The 20,846-nt window shown below is 52.1% G+C and overlaps 1 protein-coding gene and 1 long non-coding RNA gene across 6 annotated transcripts; one reads left to right on the top strand and one right to left on the bottom strand.

Annotated features, from left to right (window-relative positions):
• Nucleotides 1-492: 492 nt before the first annotated feature.
• On the bottom strand, nucleotides 493-19,268 carry KMT5A (lysine methyltransferase 5A). 5 transcript variants are annotated; one of them, XM_043902014.1, is made up of 8 exons: nucleotides 19,120-19,268; nucleotides 13,636-13,757; nucleotides 12,394-12,550; nucleotides 9,002-9,221; nucleotides 8,533-8,620; nucleotides 5,628-5,687; nucleotides 3,210-3,400; nucleotides 493-2,419 (listed from the first exon to the last, which is right to left on the bottom strand). In XM_043902014.1, exons 1-8 carry the CDS (start codon nucleotides 19,127-19,129, stop codon nucleotides 2,209-2,211), a joined length of 1,059 nt encoding a protein of 352 aa, XP_043757949.1. In that variant the 5' UTR covers nucleotides 19,130-19,268; the 3' UTR covers nucleotides 493-2,208. The 5 variants fall into 5 exon arrangements, 4 of the variants coding, with proteins under 4 accessions (XP_043757949.1, XP_043757950.1, XP_043757948.1 ...); XM_043902015.1 differs by lacking the exon at nucleotides 19,120-19,268 and adding an exon at nucleotides 14,005-14,189; XM_043902013.1 differs by lacking the exons at nucleotides 13,636-13,757; nucleotides 19,120-19,268 and adding an exon at nucleotides 14,005-14,342.
• Nucleotides 19,269-19,619: 351 nt separating this feature from the next.
• LOC122693971 lies at nucleotides 19,620-20,394 on the top strand. The gene is made up of 2 exons (XR_006341071.1): nucleotides 19,620-19,847; nucleotides 20,275-20,394. It is a non-coding gene; the product is annotated as an uncharacterized LOC122693971 (long non-coding RNA).
• The last annotated feature ends 452 nt before the right edge of the window (nucleotides 20,395-20,846 follow it).

Below are 20,846 nucleotides of genomic sequence, written 5' to 3'. Positions count from 1 at the left end.
AAGTGGCCCTTTTGTAAAAGAAACGGGGGACATCCCTGGTGGTCCAGTAGTTATCTACCTGCCAATTCAGGGGACACAGGTTCAATCCCCAGTCTGGGAAGATTCCACATACTGAGGAGCAATTAAGCCCATGCGCCACAACTACTGAGCCCAAGTGCCCTAGAGCCCGTTCTCCACAACAGAGAAGTCACTGCCGTAAGAAGCCCGCGCACAGCCAGAGTAGCCCGGCCTCATCGCAACTAGAGAAAGCCTGAGTACAGCAACAAAGACCCAATAGAACCAAAAATAAAAACAAACAAAAACAGGAATTCCCTGGTGGTCCAGTGGCTAGGACTCCGTGCTTTGACAGCTGAGGGCTCAGGTTCAACCCCTGGTTGGGGAACGAAGATCCCACAAGCCACATGGCACGGCCCAAAAGAGAAACAAAAAATGCATCACCTTTTTCTACCGCTGCCTTGTGGGGAAAAAAAAAAACAGAATGACACAGGTAGCCTCGCCTGGCAATAAATATTTTAATTTTTGTTTCATTTTTATGATGACAAATAATTTTCAAGTTTATTTCCTTTTCTTAAATACAAAGCTAAACCACAAACAGGTACAACCAAGACATTTTATCTCACATTTACACACTCCCATCGGATCCTCCTCCAATTTGCTGACCACTGACCAGGCAAGTGTGGGCTTGGTGGGTGTGGGTGGGGGTGGGAAGGGGAAGACTTCTTAGGTAGCACCGTCATGAGGCCGGGGCTGGGGGGCATTGAAGTTGAGGACAGGTTCTCACACCTGTCTCCATTCACATTTACCTGGGAGCGGGGGTGGGGTGGGGTTGCGCCAGAGACCCCAGATCACAGCTCTGGAGCCCCAGGCCCCTGAACTACAAGTTGACAGAAAGTGGGAGTCGGTTCCCCCCTTCAGGAAGAAGCTACCCGCTACTCCTGCTGTCACAGTTGGGGTGAAAACTTGACCCTCAGCCATGATCCCTGGGCCTGCCAGCTCCCCTGCCCCCTGGCAGCTAGGGTAGGGGCCCTGCCTTTTGGGGCTTGTAGGCTCGTTCTTTGGTTCATGGCTGCAGCTTTGCAGGAAGGACACCAGGTGGTCTGATACATGGAAGCCTTGACAGCAGGTCTGGAACTTTCAACCCAAGCAGAATCAGGTTGGGGTTGAGGGGGTGGGGGATTGGGTAAGTAATTTCTGGTCCCACTACAAAACCTTAGATTTTTTGATTAGAATAGTGTACCATCTCATATCTCTTCTACAGAAGCAAAACCAAGGGTGGAAAAAGAAAAAGCCGAACTAAAAACAACCCAAAACAAAAACGCAGCCACTTCACTCACTTCAAGACCTATATACATGTAAGTTGTCTTCTGTGGTTTTTTTTTTGTCTTTTGTTTTTTTTTTAATTTTTATTATTATTTTTTAAAATAAATTCAGTGTTCACATTTCTATAAAGAAACTAACCCAGTTTCGGGAAACCCTGCCCCTGCAAGGGCTAGGTAAGCAATGCTTGTCCCTGCCCACGTCTCCTTTGATTCCCCGCCCTGATGCTTTAAGGTGCCCGGAAAAGCGGCAGCTCATGGAAGAGTAAATTGACGCCTGGCCCGTGAGCCACCGGGTCAGTAAGCTTTCGAGAAAGCAGAGGGGAAGACTATCTTACTGTGAAACCTTTTTTTTAAAAATATTCATACACTTCAATGTGCGCCTGTCGAGATGTCAGGAAAAACAAGAGCTTGGGAACATCCCATCCAGGCCGTGGGGGAGGCAGTGTCTTCCTCGTGCCCACCTGGCACTGGGATATTAGGTTGGGGGGGGCAGGTATGTGGGGAGCGGGGGAAGAGAGTCCTGGCTCTTCATTTGGAGGCAGGTGCGTCGCCCGGCTTCCTAGTTCATGTTCGACTCTTTCCTCTAAAACCTGTGCTGAGTCTTGGACTGCATGCACGGGAAGCACAAACGTTCGACTTGTATGCAAAAAAGGTACAAAAACAACTAGAATATAAAAGTTTTGGTAATATAAGGCCATCTGTTCAAGTCCACCTTGGAAACCTGTAACAGGTATTTAAATACTACAGTGAAAAGGCATCTTAATATACTTTTTTCTTAAAAACATCTGAAGTAATCTGCTAAGATTAAGTGTGTAAAAAAAAAAAAAGAAATTAATTCCCTTTGAGGGCACTTTGTCCTTAGAAGAGGGGAGGGGGAGGGGCTGCTGGGTTAATGCTTCAGCCAGGGGTAGGCTTCGATGGAAGCCCGGCTGCGGTCCCCATAGTCATACAGAAGCTCCTCCCCGGCCTCGATGTCACGGGAGGCGATGAGGATGAGGTGAGGCACGCCGTCGATGTCGTGCAGTTTGGTTTGGCAGTTCCCACATTTACTGTGATTGATCAGTCTTCCCAGGCGATTCGTCTCTCGGGTTGCATCCACGCTGGCGGGGAGGGAGGGCGACAGAGGATTAAATTGATAAAGAGGCTTTTGAACCCAGTCTGAGTCAGACTTGCTCTCAGCTCTGGTGGGATGATGGTGATTTATGGCCATGTTTTTGGGAAAGCAATTCAACTCAAAATATATATATATATATGTAACTTTAAGAGCCCAGAGGGGCGCTGGGTGTCGGGTATTTGGGTGGGGAAGTGTAGATGGGAATGCAAAAGACTCTGTAGATGCACCAGAGATGACTGTGGAGTTCTGCATAATAAATAAATGAATAAAAATCAACTCTGTTGGTGAGGGTGGGGGAGAGGCTGTGCAGGGTCGTGGGGGCAGGTGGGATATATGGGAAGCCTCTCTGCTTTCCACTCAGTTTTGCTGGGAATGTTAAAAGTACAGTCTATTAAAAAATAAGGTAAAACAACAATCACTGATATTGTCGCACAGGGAACAGAGAAATCAGTGATCCCCAGAGCTGCTGTGGTCACATGTCCCAGGGGGAAGGCCAGGTGAGCCCCTCTGCAGGCTTGCACATGACTGGTCCACCGCTTGGTGGCTGAGATTGCCTCCAGAACTGCTTCAATCCCCAGAATTAAAAATGGAAGTGGGGTGTGTGTGTGGGGGGTGCAGAATTGAGGGTAGGAAGAGCTGTACTGCAGCTTTGAAAACTGGCAGCAAGAACCAAGCAAGAAGCTAGAGCCAAAAGAAGAGTCAGGATGCCCTCGGTGGCCCTCTGTTGCACCTCTGCCAGGGTGGGGAAGAGCCACCTGAAGCCCCAAGGGACTTACCAGTAGGTTTTGCTCAGATACTGAAAATAGTACATGTAGCAGCCCGTGGAGGGGTCTTGTGCGTACAGAGCCTCCCGCTTCTTGGCGTCGGTGATCTCGATGAGGTCCCCGTGGTATTCCACCACAAACTCACCCCGGGAGAACTGCTTGGTGGCGATGACGCCCCTGCCTTTGCCGTCGATGAGGTCGATCTGTTGGGAGGTGCCGAGAGGGAGGGTTGGTTCATAAACAGCAACAAATGCCACCGTGTGTGGCCAGCAGCTTGCAATACATTCTTTGAACAGCCTTACTGCAGTAGGTCATAAAATCCACTCATTTCACACGCATGGTTTGAAGGGCATCATTCAGTATGTTATTGTTTAGTCGCTAAATCGTGTCCAACTCTTTTGCGACATCATGGACTATAGCCTGCCAGGCTCTTCTGTCCATGGGATTTCCCAGGCAAGAATACTGGAGTGAGTAGCCATTTCCTACTCCAGGGGATCTTCCCGACCCAGGGATCGAACCTGTGTTTCCTGCACTGGCAGGCGGATTCTTTGCTACTGGGCCAGTAGGGAAGCCCATTCAGCATACACAGTTGTGCAACCATCACCAGAATCCATCACCCCAAAGAGCTCCCTTGTGTTCGTTTGCAAAGCACTGTTACGTGGGCTCCTGAAAGATCTCTAGGTGGGTGCTGCCCCATTTTGCGGTTGAGAAAACCTGCAAAATTAGGGATTAGACAGGCAGAGGCATGTGTCCCTAGCCGCCAAGCTAGGAAATGATGTAGCACAGACTCAAAGCCACATCCTGGCCTACTCTTTAGGGGAAGAGTAGGACCCAACATTCTGAGTCTCTTCTTTATTCCATAATGTACACGCCTGGGTTTCTCCTCACTCCATTTTATTTATTTGTTTTGACCTCCTCCTGCACTCCATTTTAAATGGAGATGGAGGGTGCTTGCCTGAGAGGCCCAGAACTAAATTCAGATTCCCCTCAGTGGTAGGTGGAAACTGAAGCTTCCCATCCCCCGGGTCCTAGCCCAGACCCATCTGGCCACCACTGAGACTTCCTCCCCTCTCAGGCTCCCACTACGTCTGAAATATACTAAAAGAATAGGGGGCGGCGCTAGTGGTAGAGAACCCATCTGCTAATGCAGAAGACATGACACCTGGGTTTGATCTCTGGATCAGGAAGATTCCATAAAGGAGGAAATGGCAACCCACTCAAGTATTTTTGCCTGGAGAATGCCATGGACAGAGGAGCGTGGCAGGCCACAGTCCACAGGATCGCGAAGAGTTGGGCAACTGAGCACGCAAGAGAAAAGCAAATCTTCCTGGGCATTGCCCTTTCCCAGGAAAATAGTATAGAAAAAACTAGCCTGTCCTTTTAAAAGTTTCCCCAAGCGTCATGCTAAATGAAAGAAACCAGATACAACAGGCTACACATTCTATGACTCCATTTGTATGAAATGTCCAGAAGAGGCAAATCCACAGAGACAGAAAGCAGACTGGTTGTCAGGGGCTGAGGGCAGGGAACAGGAGTGGCTACTGGTGGGTCCGGGGTTTCCATTTGGGAGTACAAAAGGGTTTTGGAACTAGATGGAGGGGACAGTTGCACAACTGTGAATGAAGAACGTACTTAATGCCATTGAACTGTACACTTAAAGAACGGTTACGATGGTAAGTTACATATATATGTATAAATTTCATTATGATTAAAAAGAAATATTTACTGGCTGTGTCAAATCTTAGTTGCAGCGCATGGGCTCAGAAGTTGTGGCACTTGGACTTAGCTGCCCTGTGGCAATGCGGGATCTTAGTTCCCTGACCAAGGATTGAACCTGAGTCCCCTGCACTGCCAGGCGGATTCTGAACCTGGACTGTGAGGGAAGTCTTTCATCATGCAAAGTTTCCTCAGGGGCCCCCATGGTGGCACAGTGGGTAGGAATCCGCCTGCCAGTGCAGGAGACACAGGTTCGATCCCTGGTCTGGGAAGATCTCACAAAGGCGGAGCAGCAAACTAAGTCCATGCGCCGCGCCGCAACTCCTGAGCCTGTGCTCTAGAGCCCAGAAGCCTCAGCTACTGAAGCCTGCCTGCCCTGGAGCCCGTGCTCCGCAATGAGCAGCCCGAGCACCTCAACTAAAGAGTAGCCCCCTGCGCACCGCAGCTAGGGAAAAGTCTGCGCAGCAATGAAGATCCAGCACAGCCATAAATAAATAAAAAGTTTCCACGGCATAGCATCTCATTACATCTCCTCCAGGAGGCATTCCCTCAAGGGTACTTTTAGTGTTCAGTCCCTCGACAACTTGCAACAGTCTGCCTGGTCACAGCGCCATCAGAGGGTTAAGGCAGCGTGGCTCCTCGACAGGCCTCTGGACCAGGGAGGGCGCGATCTCACAGCCTCAGCCTCCACCCGTGGGCCCTGCGGCCCCTTACCTTCATTCCTTCTTCCTTCCCACTTTCAATCAACTCATCTATTCTTTTCCTTTCTTCAGACTGGGTGGGGAGGGAAAGAAAAAAAGAAAAAACAAGAAGTGCGTCAGCATTCTCACCAAGGCTGCTCTGGGAGTCCCGGCCGCCACAGGGTCCACTCATAGTCAGCCTCCATGGCATCGGTCCCCAGGGATGTCCAGGCCACCAAGCCCCCATCCGTTCCTCACTGCCCGCCTAAGTTGGGCCATTCACCACCTGGGGTTCAGGTGGGCCAGGAGGGGGACGGGGCGGCTCGAGGGCAGAATGTGGCTTCGGGCTATGCTGTTTGGCCCACACAGACTTTTACAAAACAACTAAATCGCGGACATCTAAAAATCAGGACTCCAACTGCATACAAAATTAGCCAGGGCTAAACTGATCAGAGGCTGCGCCGCTTGGACAGGGGGTGTGTACCCACCCATCGACCACGTCCACCCTCAGTTCACCGTGGCATCTCCTGACCGAGAACAGCACCTGGACGTAGGGAGCCCTCAAGGCAACAGTGCCCCACCCCCACATGCACAGGCACAACCACCTTGTTAAATAATTAGTTACAAGTGTGCAGAAGTAGATGGGCACAATCGTGGGAAAACTGGGATAGGTGGTGGGCAGTGGAGACAGGGACTTTCCTGCTGGGATGGAATGAGACAGAGGAGACGAGCTAGGGCCAGGTGAGACACCCTGAATGTGCAGCCAAGGAGTCCATTTTACTCTGGGCGGGGTTTGGGGACACGCGAGCAACTAGCTCCAAGCGTCCTAAAGATGATTGCAGCAGTAGTCAGTCCTTGGGGGACCAAGGGCCTGGAAAGGGAGCAAGGTGTGAACCAGGGTGAAGGCAGAAAGGACTCGAGACGTGCCCAGCCGGAGTCAGCAGGCTTCTCTGCATGCCAGGCCCAGGGCTGGGCTGGGCTGGGGATGACGTGGCCAGGGCACTGCCAACACTGCAGTCCCTGCCCAGTGCGGGCTGTCACCCCACCCACAGCTGAGCCAACCAGAGAAGGGGCTCCCGCAGCAAAGCAATGAGGGGTTCAGGGCATCTCTCCAGGGCCCTATTTCCACCCTCTTGCCCTGGACTTGGACCTTGGACTGGGCCCCGCCTGCTCTGTCTTCAGTCACAACAAGGTGTCTTCGGGGCTCTTTGTTTCACACCAGCTACCCACACCCCCTCCTAATGCCCTGTCTACCTGGGCCTCGGCTTTGGCTGGCCCAGAAGGGCAGTCAGGTCGGGACCGGCCTCACCGGAGAAGAGGCCTGGCTGCCCCACCTTCGGGCCTCACCTCTGCCAGCCGAAGCCCCACCAGCCTGGCCGGCCACCACCTGGCCGGGGTGCCCACTCGATAGAGCCAACACAAACGGTGGTGGGCAGAGCGTGGCTCTCCCTGGCCCCTGGCTCTCCGTCCAGCCACAGAGTGGGCCTGACTGCCTGCAGACCAAGCCTTGGGGAACCACTGCCAGCTGCCTTCCGCTTGCCTGCGGTAGAATTCAGCACTCTGGCAACACACCCACTGCAGCCTCACTCTTCCAGACAGAAAAGCCTGGGTTTTTGTTTTCCTTTTTTTAATTAAAAAAGGCCAACTCAGGCTTCCCCCACCCTGCAGCCCACAGCGGCGCTGGGTGGACCCCCAGGTTCGCTATGTGGGCTCTGCGGCTGCCGACCACGGCTGGGCGGTGTCCCGGGTGCTGGGGGCTGGCACCGCCTCGCCCTCTGCAGTGCTGTCTCTAGGCTGACCTCGCACAGCCTCCCACTGCAGGCAGACAGCTTGTAACAGCTTGTTCTTGGCTGAAAGACACTGCCTTTCTAAGGAAATACAGCCAGAGCTTCTCTCTGGGGGGAGAAAAATGACACCCTCCCCCCTTTTTAAAAAATGAAGTCCTGTCAATTCAAAGAAGGAGACACAGAGATGCTGCCTCACCGTCTGTACAGCTACAGATTCAACGTGCAAATGCCGAAGAGCCTGAGGGTTGAGAGGCCGGGGTCCCCCACCTCCCTGGTGTGGGCAGCAGTCCTGAGCGCTCTTCCCAAGCCTAGAAGTTGCTCTGCTGCCCCTGGGTGGGAGGGGGGATGGAAGCAGCTGGGGGCTGCAGGGCCGGGCCACACCCTGGGTTTCCCTAACAGAAAGGCAATAACCACACCTCACTGCATCAAATATTGATCAACCGTGCACAACTCAGCACTCTGCAAAGGCAGCGGGCGGGGGCCTTACAGCCCAGTTGGCCTCCCTGCCTGGTTTTCGCAGGTTCTGTGGCTGCGTGGGGAAGACCAGAGAGGAGCCCTGGGTAAGAACAGCACGGGGGAAGCAATGGTGACAAGGGTTAACAGGTGCTCACTGCGTCCCCGGCACGGTTCTAAGTGTTCCATGCGCATTCACTAACGTGCGTTACCCTCCCAACCACCGCACAGGGCTCGACTACATCATCCCATTTCACAGACGACATGGCAGAGAGGCACAAGGCAGTTAAGCCCTGAGGTCACACAACCAGAAAATAGTTCCCAAGCCAGTGCTCGTCATCATCTTGAGACATGAAACCTCTGGAGAGCAGACAAACACGCCTCTAAGAGAGCATGCAGCCCGCCACACAGTCTCAGGCTCCGATGGCCCTGCCAAAGCCCCTTTCCTTGGAGGTCCTGACTTTCCATGCCCCACACTACAGGCGACAAGGCTCCTTCACAGAGGCATCTTATTCAAGCACCACAGTGACCCAAGGGAGTTATGACGACCCCCATTAGACCCAGGAGGACATTGGGGCTGCAGAGGCCAAGAGACTTTTCCCGTGATGATGCAAAGACAGCTCAGGTGGTAGGCAGCGAACACTGCCCACGGGGCCACCCTGACCCTTTGCGAACCGGGACTGAAACACGTGACCCCACCTGAAGCTCAGCCTTGCTCTTCCTGGAGCTCCTTCGCACAGGGTAGAAATCTGTGAGCTTGCGATTCTGCTGTGTTTTCCCTTGAGCTCTGGGGTGGGAAAGGAAGAGGAGGGACCAAGCGTTAGCGCTGAGACCATGTCCACAGCCAGGAGGCATGCGACCCTTTAGGAGCAGGCTCCTTGGAAATCGGGTCACTTAAAACACCTTTGTCCACTGCAGCCCGGGGTCACTTTGCTCACCTGCCCACGGCAGCCTCAGAAGGAGTGCCAAAGGCAGGCTGCCTACTCTCAGCAGGGTGGGGGGCTCTGGACCCGAGGCAGACCAGGATGCGGTCAAGTAATGGTATCCCTGGTGCTGTCTTGGGAATCTGAGCCTTAACAGCTCAAGGGCCTGAGAGGGTGGGTGGCCTCCTCCCAGCTGGTACCCGGCAGGTTGCCCTGTGTGAGGAGTGGCTCCAAGAAGCACTTACTTTTTCCTGGGGGCCTGTTTGCCCCTGACGGGCTTTTTCAGGGCCTGCTTGGCAGCGGCTGCATTGGGAGTATCACAAGACGAGGTCGGGGTTTTGGGAGGTTCTGCAGCTTCAGATTTTTGGTTTGGAAAAGGTGCCAGGGGACCTCTCCTGGCGTCTTTGATCTTCTGTTCCTCGGCCTTCATGGAGCTTCGTATTGCATTCCCAGAGTTTCTTTTCTCTGTGGGCAGAGGGTGGGAAGAGACAAGCTGACTCTGGACCCGACATCTCCCACTTTCCAGCCCTCTGCTGCTTGCTAAGACAGGCTCAGGGAGGAGATTGGGGGGTGGGGGGGGTGTGTTGGGCAGTAGTGCCCCTGGACTGTTAACCCTGGTATCCACTAACCAGTATCTTGGGGAAAAGATCTGGCTTTACTTTTTTTTTTTTTTTATTAGTTGGAGGCTAATTACTTCACAATATTTCAGTGCTGGCTTTACTTTTTGACCCAGACACTAGGCAGAGCTTGTGGTCTCTGCATCTTTTTTTTTTTTTTCATCCCCTTTTCCAGCTTTGTTGAGGTATGATTGATCAATACAATTATAAGATATTTGAAGTGTTAGACCACGATGAGTTGATAGATATATATTGTGATTGGATTCCGCTCTTGTGATTAATCAACCCATCAGGTCATCTGCATCTTGAGAGGAAGAGCCTTTGAAGCAGAAGTACCACAGCCAGCAACACTGACATGAGGGCTCCATCAGTGGTTTTTGAGGAAATGGGATCCAGGGGGAAAAGCTCAGTTCCTACAGAGGGGGGCAGCATTGCTGGGTGGAAGTAAGGCGATAAAGCAGAACCTCTCCCCAACAAAGGCCTCTTTCCCAAGGCTAGCTCCCTGGCATGATTCATTTCAGATTCTTTTTTTTTAAATTCCCTCTTCTGACAGGGTCGAAGCACAGCATTCACAGTGGTTCTCAGCATGGTGCCCCAATACCAGTTCAGTCTGTTGTGTGGGACGTCGCCAATGACTTGTTACTAAAAATACTCATGGAGCACCAGTATTGAACTGTTTTTTTTCCCATAAAATTTTTTTACTTTTTAAAAATAAATAAAACATTGCTGGTGGGAATGCAAAATGGTGCAATCACTTTGCAAAAGAGTTTGGCAGTCTTCAAAATGTTAGACATAGAGTTATCATCTGACTCAGCAGTTCTAGTTCTAGGCATTTATCAGGAGAATTAAAAACATATGTCTACGTAAAAACCTATATATGAATGCCCGCAGAAGCTTATTCAAAAGAGCTAAAAAGTAAAAACAACTCTAATGTCCATCAACTGACGAATGGGTAAGTAAAATGTGGTCTATCCACATGATGGAATATTATTCAGCCACAGAAAGGAATAAAGTACTGACACAGGCTACAACATGTATGAACCTTGAAATTATAAGATACAAGAGAACAGAGTACAAGAGACCAGACACAAAAGGCCACATATTTTATGACTCCATTTATATGAAATGTCCAGGGCAGGCAAATCCAGAGATGGAAAACAGATTAGTGATTGCCTAGGGCTGGGCGAAAGTAGAAATGGGGAATGACTGTGAATAGGTACAGGGTTTTTTTTTTGGGCTGATGGAAATGTACTGGAGTTTGACAGAGGTGATGGCTGCACAAATCTGTGAGTATACTTAAAACCAGTGAATTGTACCCTTTAAAATGGTGAACATCAGGATATCTGAATTATAGTTCAACAAGCTAAAGAGAATAATAAATACATCAACAGCCATCCGGACCATTCTCCAGATGGTCCGGACACACACAGACAGACAGTGCTCCCTGACACAGTCTTGAGTGGAATAAGAGGGACTTAAGCCCAAAATGTCGGGCATAGCCTTAGGAGTGGGTGGTGTTCATGAACATTAGCTGTCACATGAGTCTGCGTCAAGGCAGGAAAAAGGTCGAGAATCATGGATACACACCCAGTCTGTGGGGGTCTCCTCCAGTGTTCATCCAGCCCCCAATTTCGACTGTCATGATGTAGCAACACTTCGAGTCAAATAAGCTAACTTGTGCCCCATGTCACCATTCAGGACAGTCTACATCCCGCCCCATCCCAGAAGGGATGTGAGGCTGGCTCACGGCATCTAGAGAGGCCCTTCCCAAGTCTCCATGTGGTTAGTGCTGGCCTCAGTGCTGCGGAAGCAGGGATGTAGGGAGGGGCAGGCTGTGGTGCTTCCGGTCCAGTGGAAAATGGGCTGACAGTACGGAGCACTCACAAAGTCCCCCTCCCTTTTCTTTTGGCCGTGCCACGAGGCTTGCAGGATCTTAGTTCCCCGACCAGGGATTGAACCTTCTCCCCTGGCAGTAAAAGCACAGAATCCTAACCACTGGACCACCAGGGAACTTGCTCACAAAGGCCTTTTGCACCCATGCTTTCACTGGTCTTCAGGCAGGACTCCTCTCCCCCACTGGACAGATGAAAAACTGAGGCTCAAAAAACCATAGCAACCTGCCTGTGATCCTTCCTTTCATAAATGGCAGAGCTAGGATTAGAACCTGAGTCCATCTGAAATAACATCATCAAGGGGAATGAGGCTGAGGGCTGGCTCCTGCCCCTGGTTCTCAGATCTGGACCAGAGGTTGGGCTACCCCATCCCTTGAGGGCACTTTCTGTTAACAAATACAAAGCTTCCTCGTAAAGAGCTGCTGGAGCAGCTGGTAGCTGCTGTTTCTTTAAGGCAAGTTTTAGAGCACAGTAACTGGGGAAAGTTCACCACCAGCCCCCATCCCCACCCCACCACCGCAACTTTAAAAGGGAATATTTGGGTTACAGCAAAATTTCCAACAGGTCTCAGCGTGTTTTGCTGGGCCAGACAGAACTTTTAATAACCGTCTATTTTCTTGCTCAGCATTTTAACTCTAAATCTCATTCTGGAGTACACTGCTTCAGAGAGTAACACTTGAGTGGAAAGGACCTTTAGAACTGAGGTCAAGGCCAGCTCATAAAAGAGAAGGAAGTCAGTTCCTTAGGTTCACACGACTCAGCTGCAGTACAAGTGCCTAGTCTGGACACCCCAGACTCATCATTTCTGTACTTTTAGCGCCTGTGAACCTCTCAAACGACATGCCAGCTGCCTTATTTTGGCAACTTGGCAAGAAAACCAAGCTTGAAGGACATGCTAACTCTTGTAAAAACAGGGAGAACCTGTTAGACCAACAGGGCACACGCCCTGGAACAGGCGGCTCTATTCCCCACTGTGTCTATGTTTCTTAGCAGCAAGACAGGGCATGATTCAAACTTTTCAAACTTTGGCTTGAAAAGACTGGATAAGGAAACTTAGCATATATACATTATTACTGAGGATGCAACCCGGCCAGCAGTGGTTAGAAGAGGGCCATTTCAGAGGCTTACCGTCGCGTTTCCTGTAGATTCCGGCTAATGGCTTCCCCTGGCATTTGACTTCGTATTGTGCAACTGAGTTCTCTTCCTGAAGGGGGGAACGCATTCCAGAGCATTTGTTCGGGCTCATGTAGGTATAGATCTTTGATTGCCCGGTAAATACATTCTCCTAAAACGACAAATGCATATTCTGAAAGAGGCTTGAAGAAGAAGATCTTACAACATTTAGACGGAGAAGGGGCAACCGGAATCCAAAAGACAAAAAAATGGAAAAAAACATGGTTCAAAAACTGGGTTACTAGGGGAAGCCTAGTAGTGGAAGGTTTAGAATCCCCCAGGTCCACGTTGGTCTCTAATTCCAGTCTGTTAACGAGGGCAGGGGGGACATCTGGCCAGCGAGGAGAACCAGCTGTCCACAAAGATCCGTAGAAGGAGGCAACCTACCAGTTACAAGGAGGTTAGAGTGACCAGGGCAGACGAGGCCAGAACTGGAAGGGCTGGCCTCTGCGCAGCAGCTGACTGCTCTGGCAGGAGCGGCAACTCCAGCACAGACAGGCCTCAGGAAACCTGAATAACCACTTCTTGGACCTGAGGTCAGCTGGTAGGACTTGCCATGACTGTCTGAGCCTTCTATGCGCCCAAGCCCGGCCCCTCTCAAATCGTGCAGTCCCCAAGACTGCGGGACTGGGCTGCGGCTGGGGAAATTCTCTCAGGCTAACTAGGCGGGTGCGGAGCTCAGGAGACCAACGCATTTAGGGCGGTTATTCTACTGCGGTGGGCAGGCCGGTGGGGCGGTACGGGTCACTGCTGGTGTCTCTGGGTGTGGGGCCTCTCCTCTGAGTAAGCACAGACGGGAGGAGGGCTTTCCCAGAAACACTGCTGGGCCTTTCTGCCTGGTGAGCCATTCACCAAGTCAGCGAAGACCTGTGACCTCCCCGAGGGCCCCGGGCAGGCCCCGCACACTCTGGGAAGGCGCAGCCGCCACCGGGATGGCCGGGTCTCGGGGTGTGGAAATGCCATAAAGACACAAACTTTTCCGAGGTCGGAGCTTGCCAGGGTCATGGCGGAGCGAGTGGGGACGCCACTCCCAGGCAGGCAGCAGAAAAGGAAGCTGCCCGGCCGGGCGCCCCGCCCGCACCCCCGCCCCAGGGCCGCGGGCGCGCCCACGTGCTCTCGGAGCTGGGCCCGCGGGGGCGCCCGGCCGCACGGCCCCTGGGGGCGCGCCGAGCGAGTGCGGGAAGGGTGCCTGCTTACCCCGTTGGTGCGGGGCCTCCCCGGGCCCCTCCGCTCCACCATCTCCGGGCCCGGGGCCGTCGCTGCCACCGCCGCCGCCGCCGCCGCCACCTCCACCGCGCGGGGCTTGGACATCTTCCTGCCTGGAGAGGGGGACCCGGGGGAAGCGGGGGAGGGGGCGCTCAGGGCGCGGCGGGGCGGGGAGCGGGGCCGCCCGGGCCGGGCGCCGCGGCGGCGCCTCCCGCCGCAGCCATGTTCCGAGGGCCCGGCGGCGGTGGGCCGGCCGGCCGGGCCGGGCCGCGCCGGGGCCCGGGTCGCCCTCCCGCCGCCCGGCCCGGCCGGGCCCCGCGCGCCGCCCGCCCCCCGCGCGGCCGGGCCCGCCACACCCACCTGCAGCCCGGCCAGGCCCATGGCGGCGCGCCCCTCGCCCTCGCCGCCGCGGCCCGGCCACCAGCGCTGCCGCTGCCGCTGCTGCTGCTGCTGCCGCCGCCACCAGCGCCGCCGCGGCGCCCCGGGGAAGGGCCGGCGGCGCCCCACGGCGCCCCCTTCCCCCATGGCCTGCGAGGCAGCGCCCGGCACCCGCGCGCCGCGGCAGCCCCGGCCGGCCCGGGACCGAGGACGCAGGGAGGGAGGCGCTGGCGGCGCGTCCTCCGCGGCCCGCCCGCTCGCCGCCGCCGCCGCCCACCGTCCGCTCCCGGCCGGGGAGGGGGCTGGCAGGGGCGGCGCTGAGAAGCTCCTCCGGAGGGAGGGAGGGAGCGAAGGAGGGCGGGCCCACGGCGGCGACGAATCCCAACTCGGGCGCGCCCCCTCTCGCGCGTCCTCAGCCACTCGGGAAGGAAGGGGTGGGAAACATGATAATGACAGCCCGGGCTCTCGGCCGCCCGGGCTCCCACTCTCGCTGGCTCCACGGATATTTCGGGAGACCCGTCCGTGCCAGGCGCAGCGGGCAGCGGTGAATGAAAGCCCTCCTGTGTGCCTGAGCCTGTGCTCACGGAGCGTTTTCGTGGGCATTTAACTTTCCCGGCAAGCCCCTGGGAGCCAGGTCCTGCGACTAACCCGTTTATGATGGGGATGCTGAGGCTCCAGGGAGATGCAGGGGCTTGCCCAGAGCCACAGAACTAGAAAGTGATCAGGTCAGATGTCAAGCCCAGGCGGGCTGCACCTGATCCGTACGGTCCCTGGGGAGATGGAGCCGCCGGGAATTATAATAGCATGTTTGCTCGGCGCTTCTCTCGCATACCTTGTCATTCAAACCTCCCAGCAGCCCTTTGAAGGTAGAAACCTTATTATTTTCACTTCCACAGACAGGGAAAACCACCTCAGAGAAGTGAGGAGCTTGGCCAAGTTCTCAGAACTAGAACTAGATTTCCAGGCCAACAGACCCCAGAGCCTACACTCCCGCCCCTAAATCACCAGTTATAGAAATAGGTAGGGAGGAGCTAATGGTGTTGCAGAAGGCTTATTAGCAGGTCACCCAAGTGTCCCGTCCCCCCATGAGAAATGTCCTAGGAGGCAGGGGTTCCAGGCACTGTGGTATCTCAGCGTAGATTACTGACCTGAACCACTGTGCTGTAGCCATTAGGGTTTGAGGGCTCATAGCCAACAAAGAGTCCCTGTATTTGTGCAAAGTCATAGATGCAAACAAGCACCTCAGAGCATCCATCCTTGGGTATGGCCTGGGAGACAAAGATTGGGTATCTCTCCCTGCATCTGCCCCAGAGGTGCTTTGTGACAAAGGCCAAGTCTCTTCCCCAGCCTGGGCTGCAGCATCCTCATGGATAAAAACCAAGATCAATGAATTCCACAACCTACCGAGGGCACCTTCCGACACCCACATAAACAAATGGCTGTCACTTTAAGTAGCTGCCTCCTCCTCCTCTTAGAAGGGATAAGACGGTGGATTAAATGGTAAGACACTGCTCAGGACACAGCCTCCCAAATCAGCTCATGTTTTAGAATCCTTCACAGCAGGGCTGGGGAAAGTCCCTCCATCCCCACCCAACCACTAATTCCAGTAGGATAGGGTACTCTGCCCACTTGAATATCCAAGAGACTATGCAAAGACAGGATTCCAAAGGGACACTGGGACACCCAGGCTGAGCCATTTGAAACAGTGTCTGTTACCTCTGCAGGGCAGAGAAGGTTTGTAGTTTGTTGCCAAACAATCAGGGGGATCTTGGTTTGGAGGCAAGAAACAGTTGCTCAAGTCATCTTGTCCATTTCTCATACTAGTTTCACTCCCCCACCCCACACACATACCCATGGCTACATCTTCCTCTATTTTAGCACACAGATGCAGAGGATACACTAAAATACAAGTCTAGCAACCATTCCTCTCAACTCTGCAGCTCTAGTAGCTAGAAAATGTAGTACAAATCATTCAGTAAAGTTGTAGAACAGTTTCTTTTCTCTGTGATGAGGTTCCTATGTGCATAACAAATACATATATCCAGTCACAGAAATAAAAACTCTTAATGGTGCCCAGGATCTCACAGAAATAGAATTCATCACCAGTGATACTAATCGCTAACATTTAGTGAATGTTTCAAAGTGTTAGTCACTCAGTCCTGACTTACTCTTTGAGACCCCATGGACTATAGCCTGCAAGGCTCCTCTGTCCATGGGATTCTCCAGGCAAGAATACTGGAGTGGGTTGCCATTCGCTTCTCCAGGGGATCTTCCTGACCCAGGGATGTAGAAACTGAGGCTTCAGGAAGATAAATCACTTGCCTAAGGGTTATGTGACTAAGATACTGATAAATATGAAGATGCTTTAGCATAAAAAAATGTATACTGCTGTTCTCAAACTCAAGACACTAAAATACTAATTCATTCATTTGACAAGCATTTATTCATTACCTACTGTGTTCCAGGCCCTTTGCTAAAGACACAACAATGAACACAGAGATAGAGCACAGTGAGGCCAGAGGGGTGGGAAGGCTGCTATAGGATACAGTGAGGACTGTGGATTTCCTCCTAAGAGCAAGAGGGTATGGTTAGGGATGGGAGGAGTGGTGAGAAGCACATGACGAAAATCTGTGTTCTTGGGGACCACTCTAGCTCCATTGTGACTGGAGACGGTCACAGTGGAAAGAGGGAGACCAAGTAGGAGGCCATCTGATAGATGGACAGCTCTTACCCAAACGGATACCCTTGAGGCTGTAAATATTTATATGACTGTAGAATTTCTAAACCAGAGAGGAGTTGCCAGATATCTGAACATTATGTTCATGTGACTTAGCGGGGCTCTCAAAGTGAGCTACAAGTAGCTACAAGCTGTGCACAAAGACTGCTTTTCTAGAAGAAAAAGACTGACCCTTCATTTGAAGTACTGTAAATAATTCGATATCTGATGACACTAAATGCCCAATTTAATGGTTTGCAAGAATAATGAAGCCTAAGAAATAAATAACTACAAATGGGGTGGGGGTCAGGTGACTCAGTGAGAATCACTGACCATACATTACAAAGGTGATGCATAAGCCTGTTAGGCTAGAAGCTGGGAACTCTCCTCTTCACTTTGGCTAAATAAGAGAGGTAGAGGGACTTGCCTGGTGGCCCAGTGGGTAAGACTCTGCCGTCCAATGCAGGGGCTGAGGGTTCGATCCCTGGGGAGCTAAGATCCCATGTGCCTCCAGGCCAAAAATCCAAAACATAAAACAGAAGCAACACTGTAACAAATTCAATAAAGACTAAAAACAGTCCACATCAAAAAAAACAAAAAAATTTTAAAAAAATAAGGGAGGTAAAGTGGAACAAGCAAAGACACAGAATGGCTAGAGTATGTCCAGTGACTTTGGCCTTCAGCTTCCACCTCTGAAAAACGAAAATAACAGTTTGTAAAGATTAACTGACATAATAAAGTACCTGGCTCTCGGTGATAATTATTATTAACCGTTATTAAGTATTTATTTCAATGGCCAAGAGGTTCACTTTGTTTCCCCCTACAGATTAATTTAAGCAAACTATTTTTAAAATGCACTACTGTTAAAATAGGTAGTTTAAATGATTTTGGTGTGATGGGAAAAATTAAAGGGGCTTCCCTGGTGGCTCAGCCAGTAAAGAGTCTGCTTGCAATGCGGGAGACCTGGGTTCAACCCTTGGATTGGGAAGATCCCCTGGAGAAGGAACTGGCAACCCACTCAAGTATTCTTGCCTGGAGAATTCCATGGACAGAGGAGCCAGGTGGGCTACAGTCCAAGGGGCCACAAAGAGTCAGACACGGCTGAGTGACTTTCACTTTCATAGTTTTATTCAGATTTGTCAGATAAATTAGCCAGATATTATTAAATATACTTTTAGATGCTTAACACTTTCCTGAAGAATAATATTTGAGGCATCTTACTATTCTTTGTGGACTGGGTTACGAAGCTCTTTAACTTGAAGTCCACTATGCCTTATTTCGTAATCAAAATCTAGGTAAGTCTTGTTCCCAAAGACCTTAAAGGGATGCTACGAGAAGAAATGATGCAACTGGGTGCAGGGACTGAAAACAAAGAAGCCCAATAAATATTTGCTGAATGAATCCTTATTTTGTTCATTATGATCGCTATGGGGAGCCTGGGCTTCCCTAGTGGCTCAGACGGTAAAGATCTGCCTGCATAGTGCATTAGGCAAATTCCTACTAATGTGTAATACCTTGAGAATTTTGAGAAAAATGTAAAACCTCGACTTATTTCTTTTACATAATAATTCAAGTGAACCGTCACGCTCAAGTTTTTGCATGAAGGAGACACAGCGGCTGGAAACGACCAGCGGTTAGAGATCACTTTGCCGCATAACATGGGTCTGTACTGACAGCAAACTAATTGTGCGAAGAACTTCAGGCAGAGACATCGACTCCCTCGCGGCTGCACAACCCCACCCAAGCCATCTCCCGTGGGCAGGAGCCCTGATCACCTGCGGCGCGAAGGGCCGCCCCGGGAGGTGCCAGGGGACCTGTCTTACCCCAAAGTGGGCCAGCGGGGCCCGTCCCCGCCCCGGCGGCGCAGAGCTGACTCAGGGCGTGGAAAGGGAAAGGAAGGCGCCTGCCGCGGTGTCCACTCGGACGCGCTCCCCACCAAGTAGGGTACCGATCTGTGCCCTCGCCTCGGGATCACCTCCTTTCCAAACCAGAGAGAGCCCCAGGCAAGCGAAGCCTCGCCCTCCCCCTCATTTGTATCAATGACAACCATTCCCTTGAGGTGCTAGGCGCTTTAGTTTCCAAACAGCTTTGACATATGGCCCCGTTGCCTCTCGAGAGGCAGGTCACCAAGTGCCCACACTTTAAAAAGGAGAAACCGAAGTACGGGAGTGGGAGGGGTTTCTGGGGGCTTCGGGAGCGAGGGTGGGGAAGAGGTGAGAAAGGTTCCGCAGCCCCTCCCCCCGCAACCTTACTAGTCCCCGCGCTCCTTCCGAGCAGCCGGCGGGAGAGCGCCTTCCCATCGCCGCTCCCGCCACTTCGGTGTCGCCTGCAGGGCGAACCCCCAGCCCAGCAGCCCCGGCGCTGGCCACCGGGGCCAATACCTCTAGCCATGGCCCTGCTCTGTCACCGCCTAGGATCTCCCGGGAAACGCAGCTTTCGAAAAAAGTTGCAACAACTGTAGCCAACTGCTCCGCAGGGTCCCGGCTGCTGCCCTGATTGGCGCCGCTGCCCGTCTCTCCCCAGGCTGCCCGCCGTGATAGGCAAACTCTGGAGGGAAAGCCCGCCCTTTTCCCCGCCTCCCAGGCGGGGGCGGGGCGAGCGGCCGCACTTTCTACAAACGCTTTCGGGACAGGTCTCGGCGGAGGAGGAGGGAGGGGGGTTTAAATTTTACCGTTTCTCCGAATTGATTGGCTGTCCTGGAAGGGGAGCTGAGCTGCCATTGGGGGGCTCCAAACTCCTCCCTCTGCCGGTGCTGAAGCTCCGCCCCGGGGAGGTTTAGTCACGCGTCTGGCGGCTCCGGCTCTGAGTAGAACCATAGGGGACTTCCGGTTTTTCTCGGGTTTGACCGGAACCCGACCTTTGACCTCTCGACCACCCCTACGGGAAGCCTAGCCCCGTAGTTTAACACCCGAACCACCTTGACCTTTCCAGCAGTTTAATCCATTCATTCCTAGGTTGCAAGGTATATGGAGTTTGTTCTTCCAGTATTCAAAACCCGCGGGCAGAGTTCTTACCAACTGACTTGAGTCAGCCTCCCGGAACCACAGCGATCCTAGCCCAACATACCCTAACTGTTTTACAGATGGGGAAACAGGATCAGCAGGAACAGGTAACTCACTTGCTGCCCAACGTCACGAAACAGTTTATTTCTGGGTCCTGGATCAGTCTTTTGAGTCCTAGTCCACTAGAGGGCTTCCCTCACCCCCGGGAAACAACCCTGTGCCTTTTTCCACCCAGAGGAGCCTCGGTCGGTTAAGTCCCTGAGAAGCACAGGTATCCTAGGTATTCTTTGCTTTGAACACAGATAAGGTGTTCAGTTACAGCTCTTCCCTGGGGATCCTTCCCGGAGATAGGAGCAGAGGTCCATTCTCTCTCTTTGGTCCCCAAGAAGACTTTGGAATCCCCACCATTGCCCAAGGACCTTATCATTGCACCAGGAAAGTAGAAGAGCAAAACAAGATGATATATGTGAAAGCACTGGGAAAAGTAGGAAGCAACACTTGTCACTCACTGTGCTTTTTGGTATATCATTTCAGCTCTCTGGTCCTCAGCTTACCCAGCTGTCAAATGATGGAGTCATGTGTGATATGCCAGATTCCTTCCAGCTTCCATAGATATACAGAGGTTTTTACTTTCACTAAGATGCATTAATTCAACATTTATTGAGCTGTTTATTGGCTCTGTCCGATCCCCCAAAGACACAGTGGCAAATAAGACAGATGCCTAAATTCTTTAGGAAATAAGAGACCACTTTTTAAAGGTAATATTAAGGGGTTTCTCTGGCAGTCCAGTGGTTTAGATTTTCACTTCCACTGAATGGGGCACAGGTTTGATCCGTGGTCAGGGAACTAAGATCCCAAATGCCATGGGGAGCAGCCAAAAAATATTTAAACAAATTTCAAAATAAAGATAATACTGAATAGTGATTAATGGTGTGGGTAAAATGAAAATAGGGAATTTTACAGAGTGTGTGTGGGGAGATCGTTGGTTCTATAGATTGGTGAAGTTGAGAAATCCTCTTTGAGTTCGTGACTTTAGGTTGTACCCTAAATAAGTGAACCCCAGGGGAGAAGATACTTGCAAGTAGAAGAAATAGTGAAAGCAAATC

This window comes from Cervus elaphus, chromosome 5 (genome assembly GCF_910594005.1).
Source record: "Cervus elaphus chromosome 5, mCerEla1.1, whole genome shotgun sequence".
In the NCBI taxonomy this organism is placed as follows: domain Eukaryota; kingdom Metazoa; phylum Chordata; class Mammalia; order Artiodactyla; family Cervidae; genus Cervus; species Cervus elaphus.
This window is presented reverse-complemented; position numbering and strand designations above follow the sequence as displayed.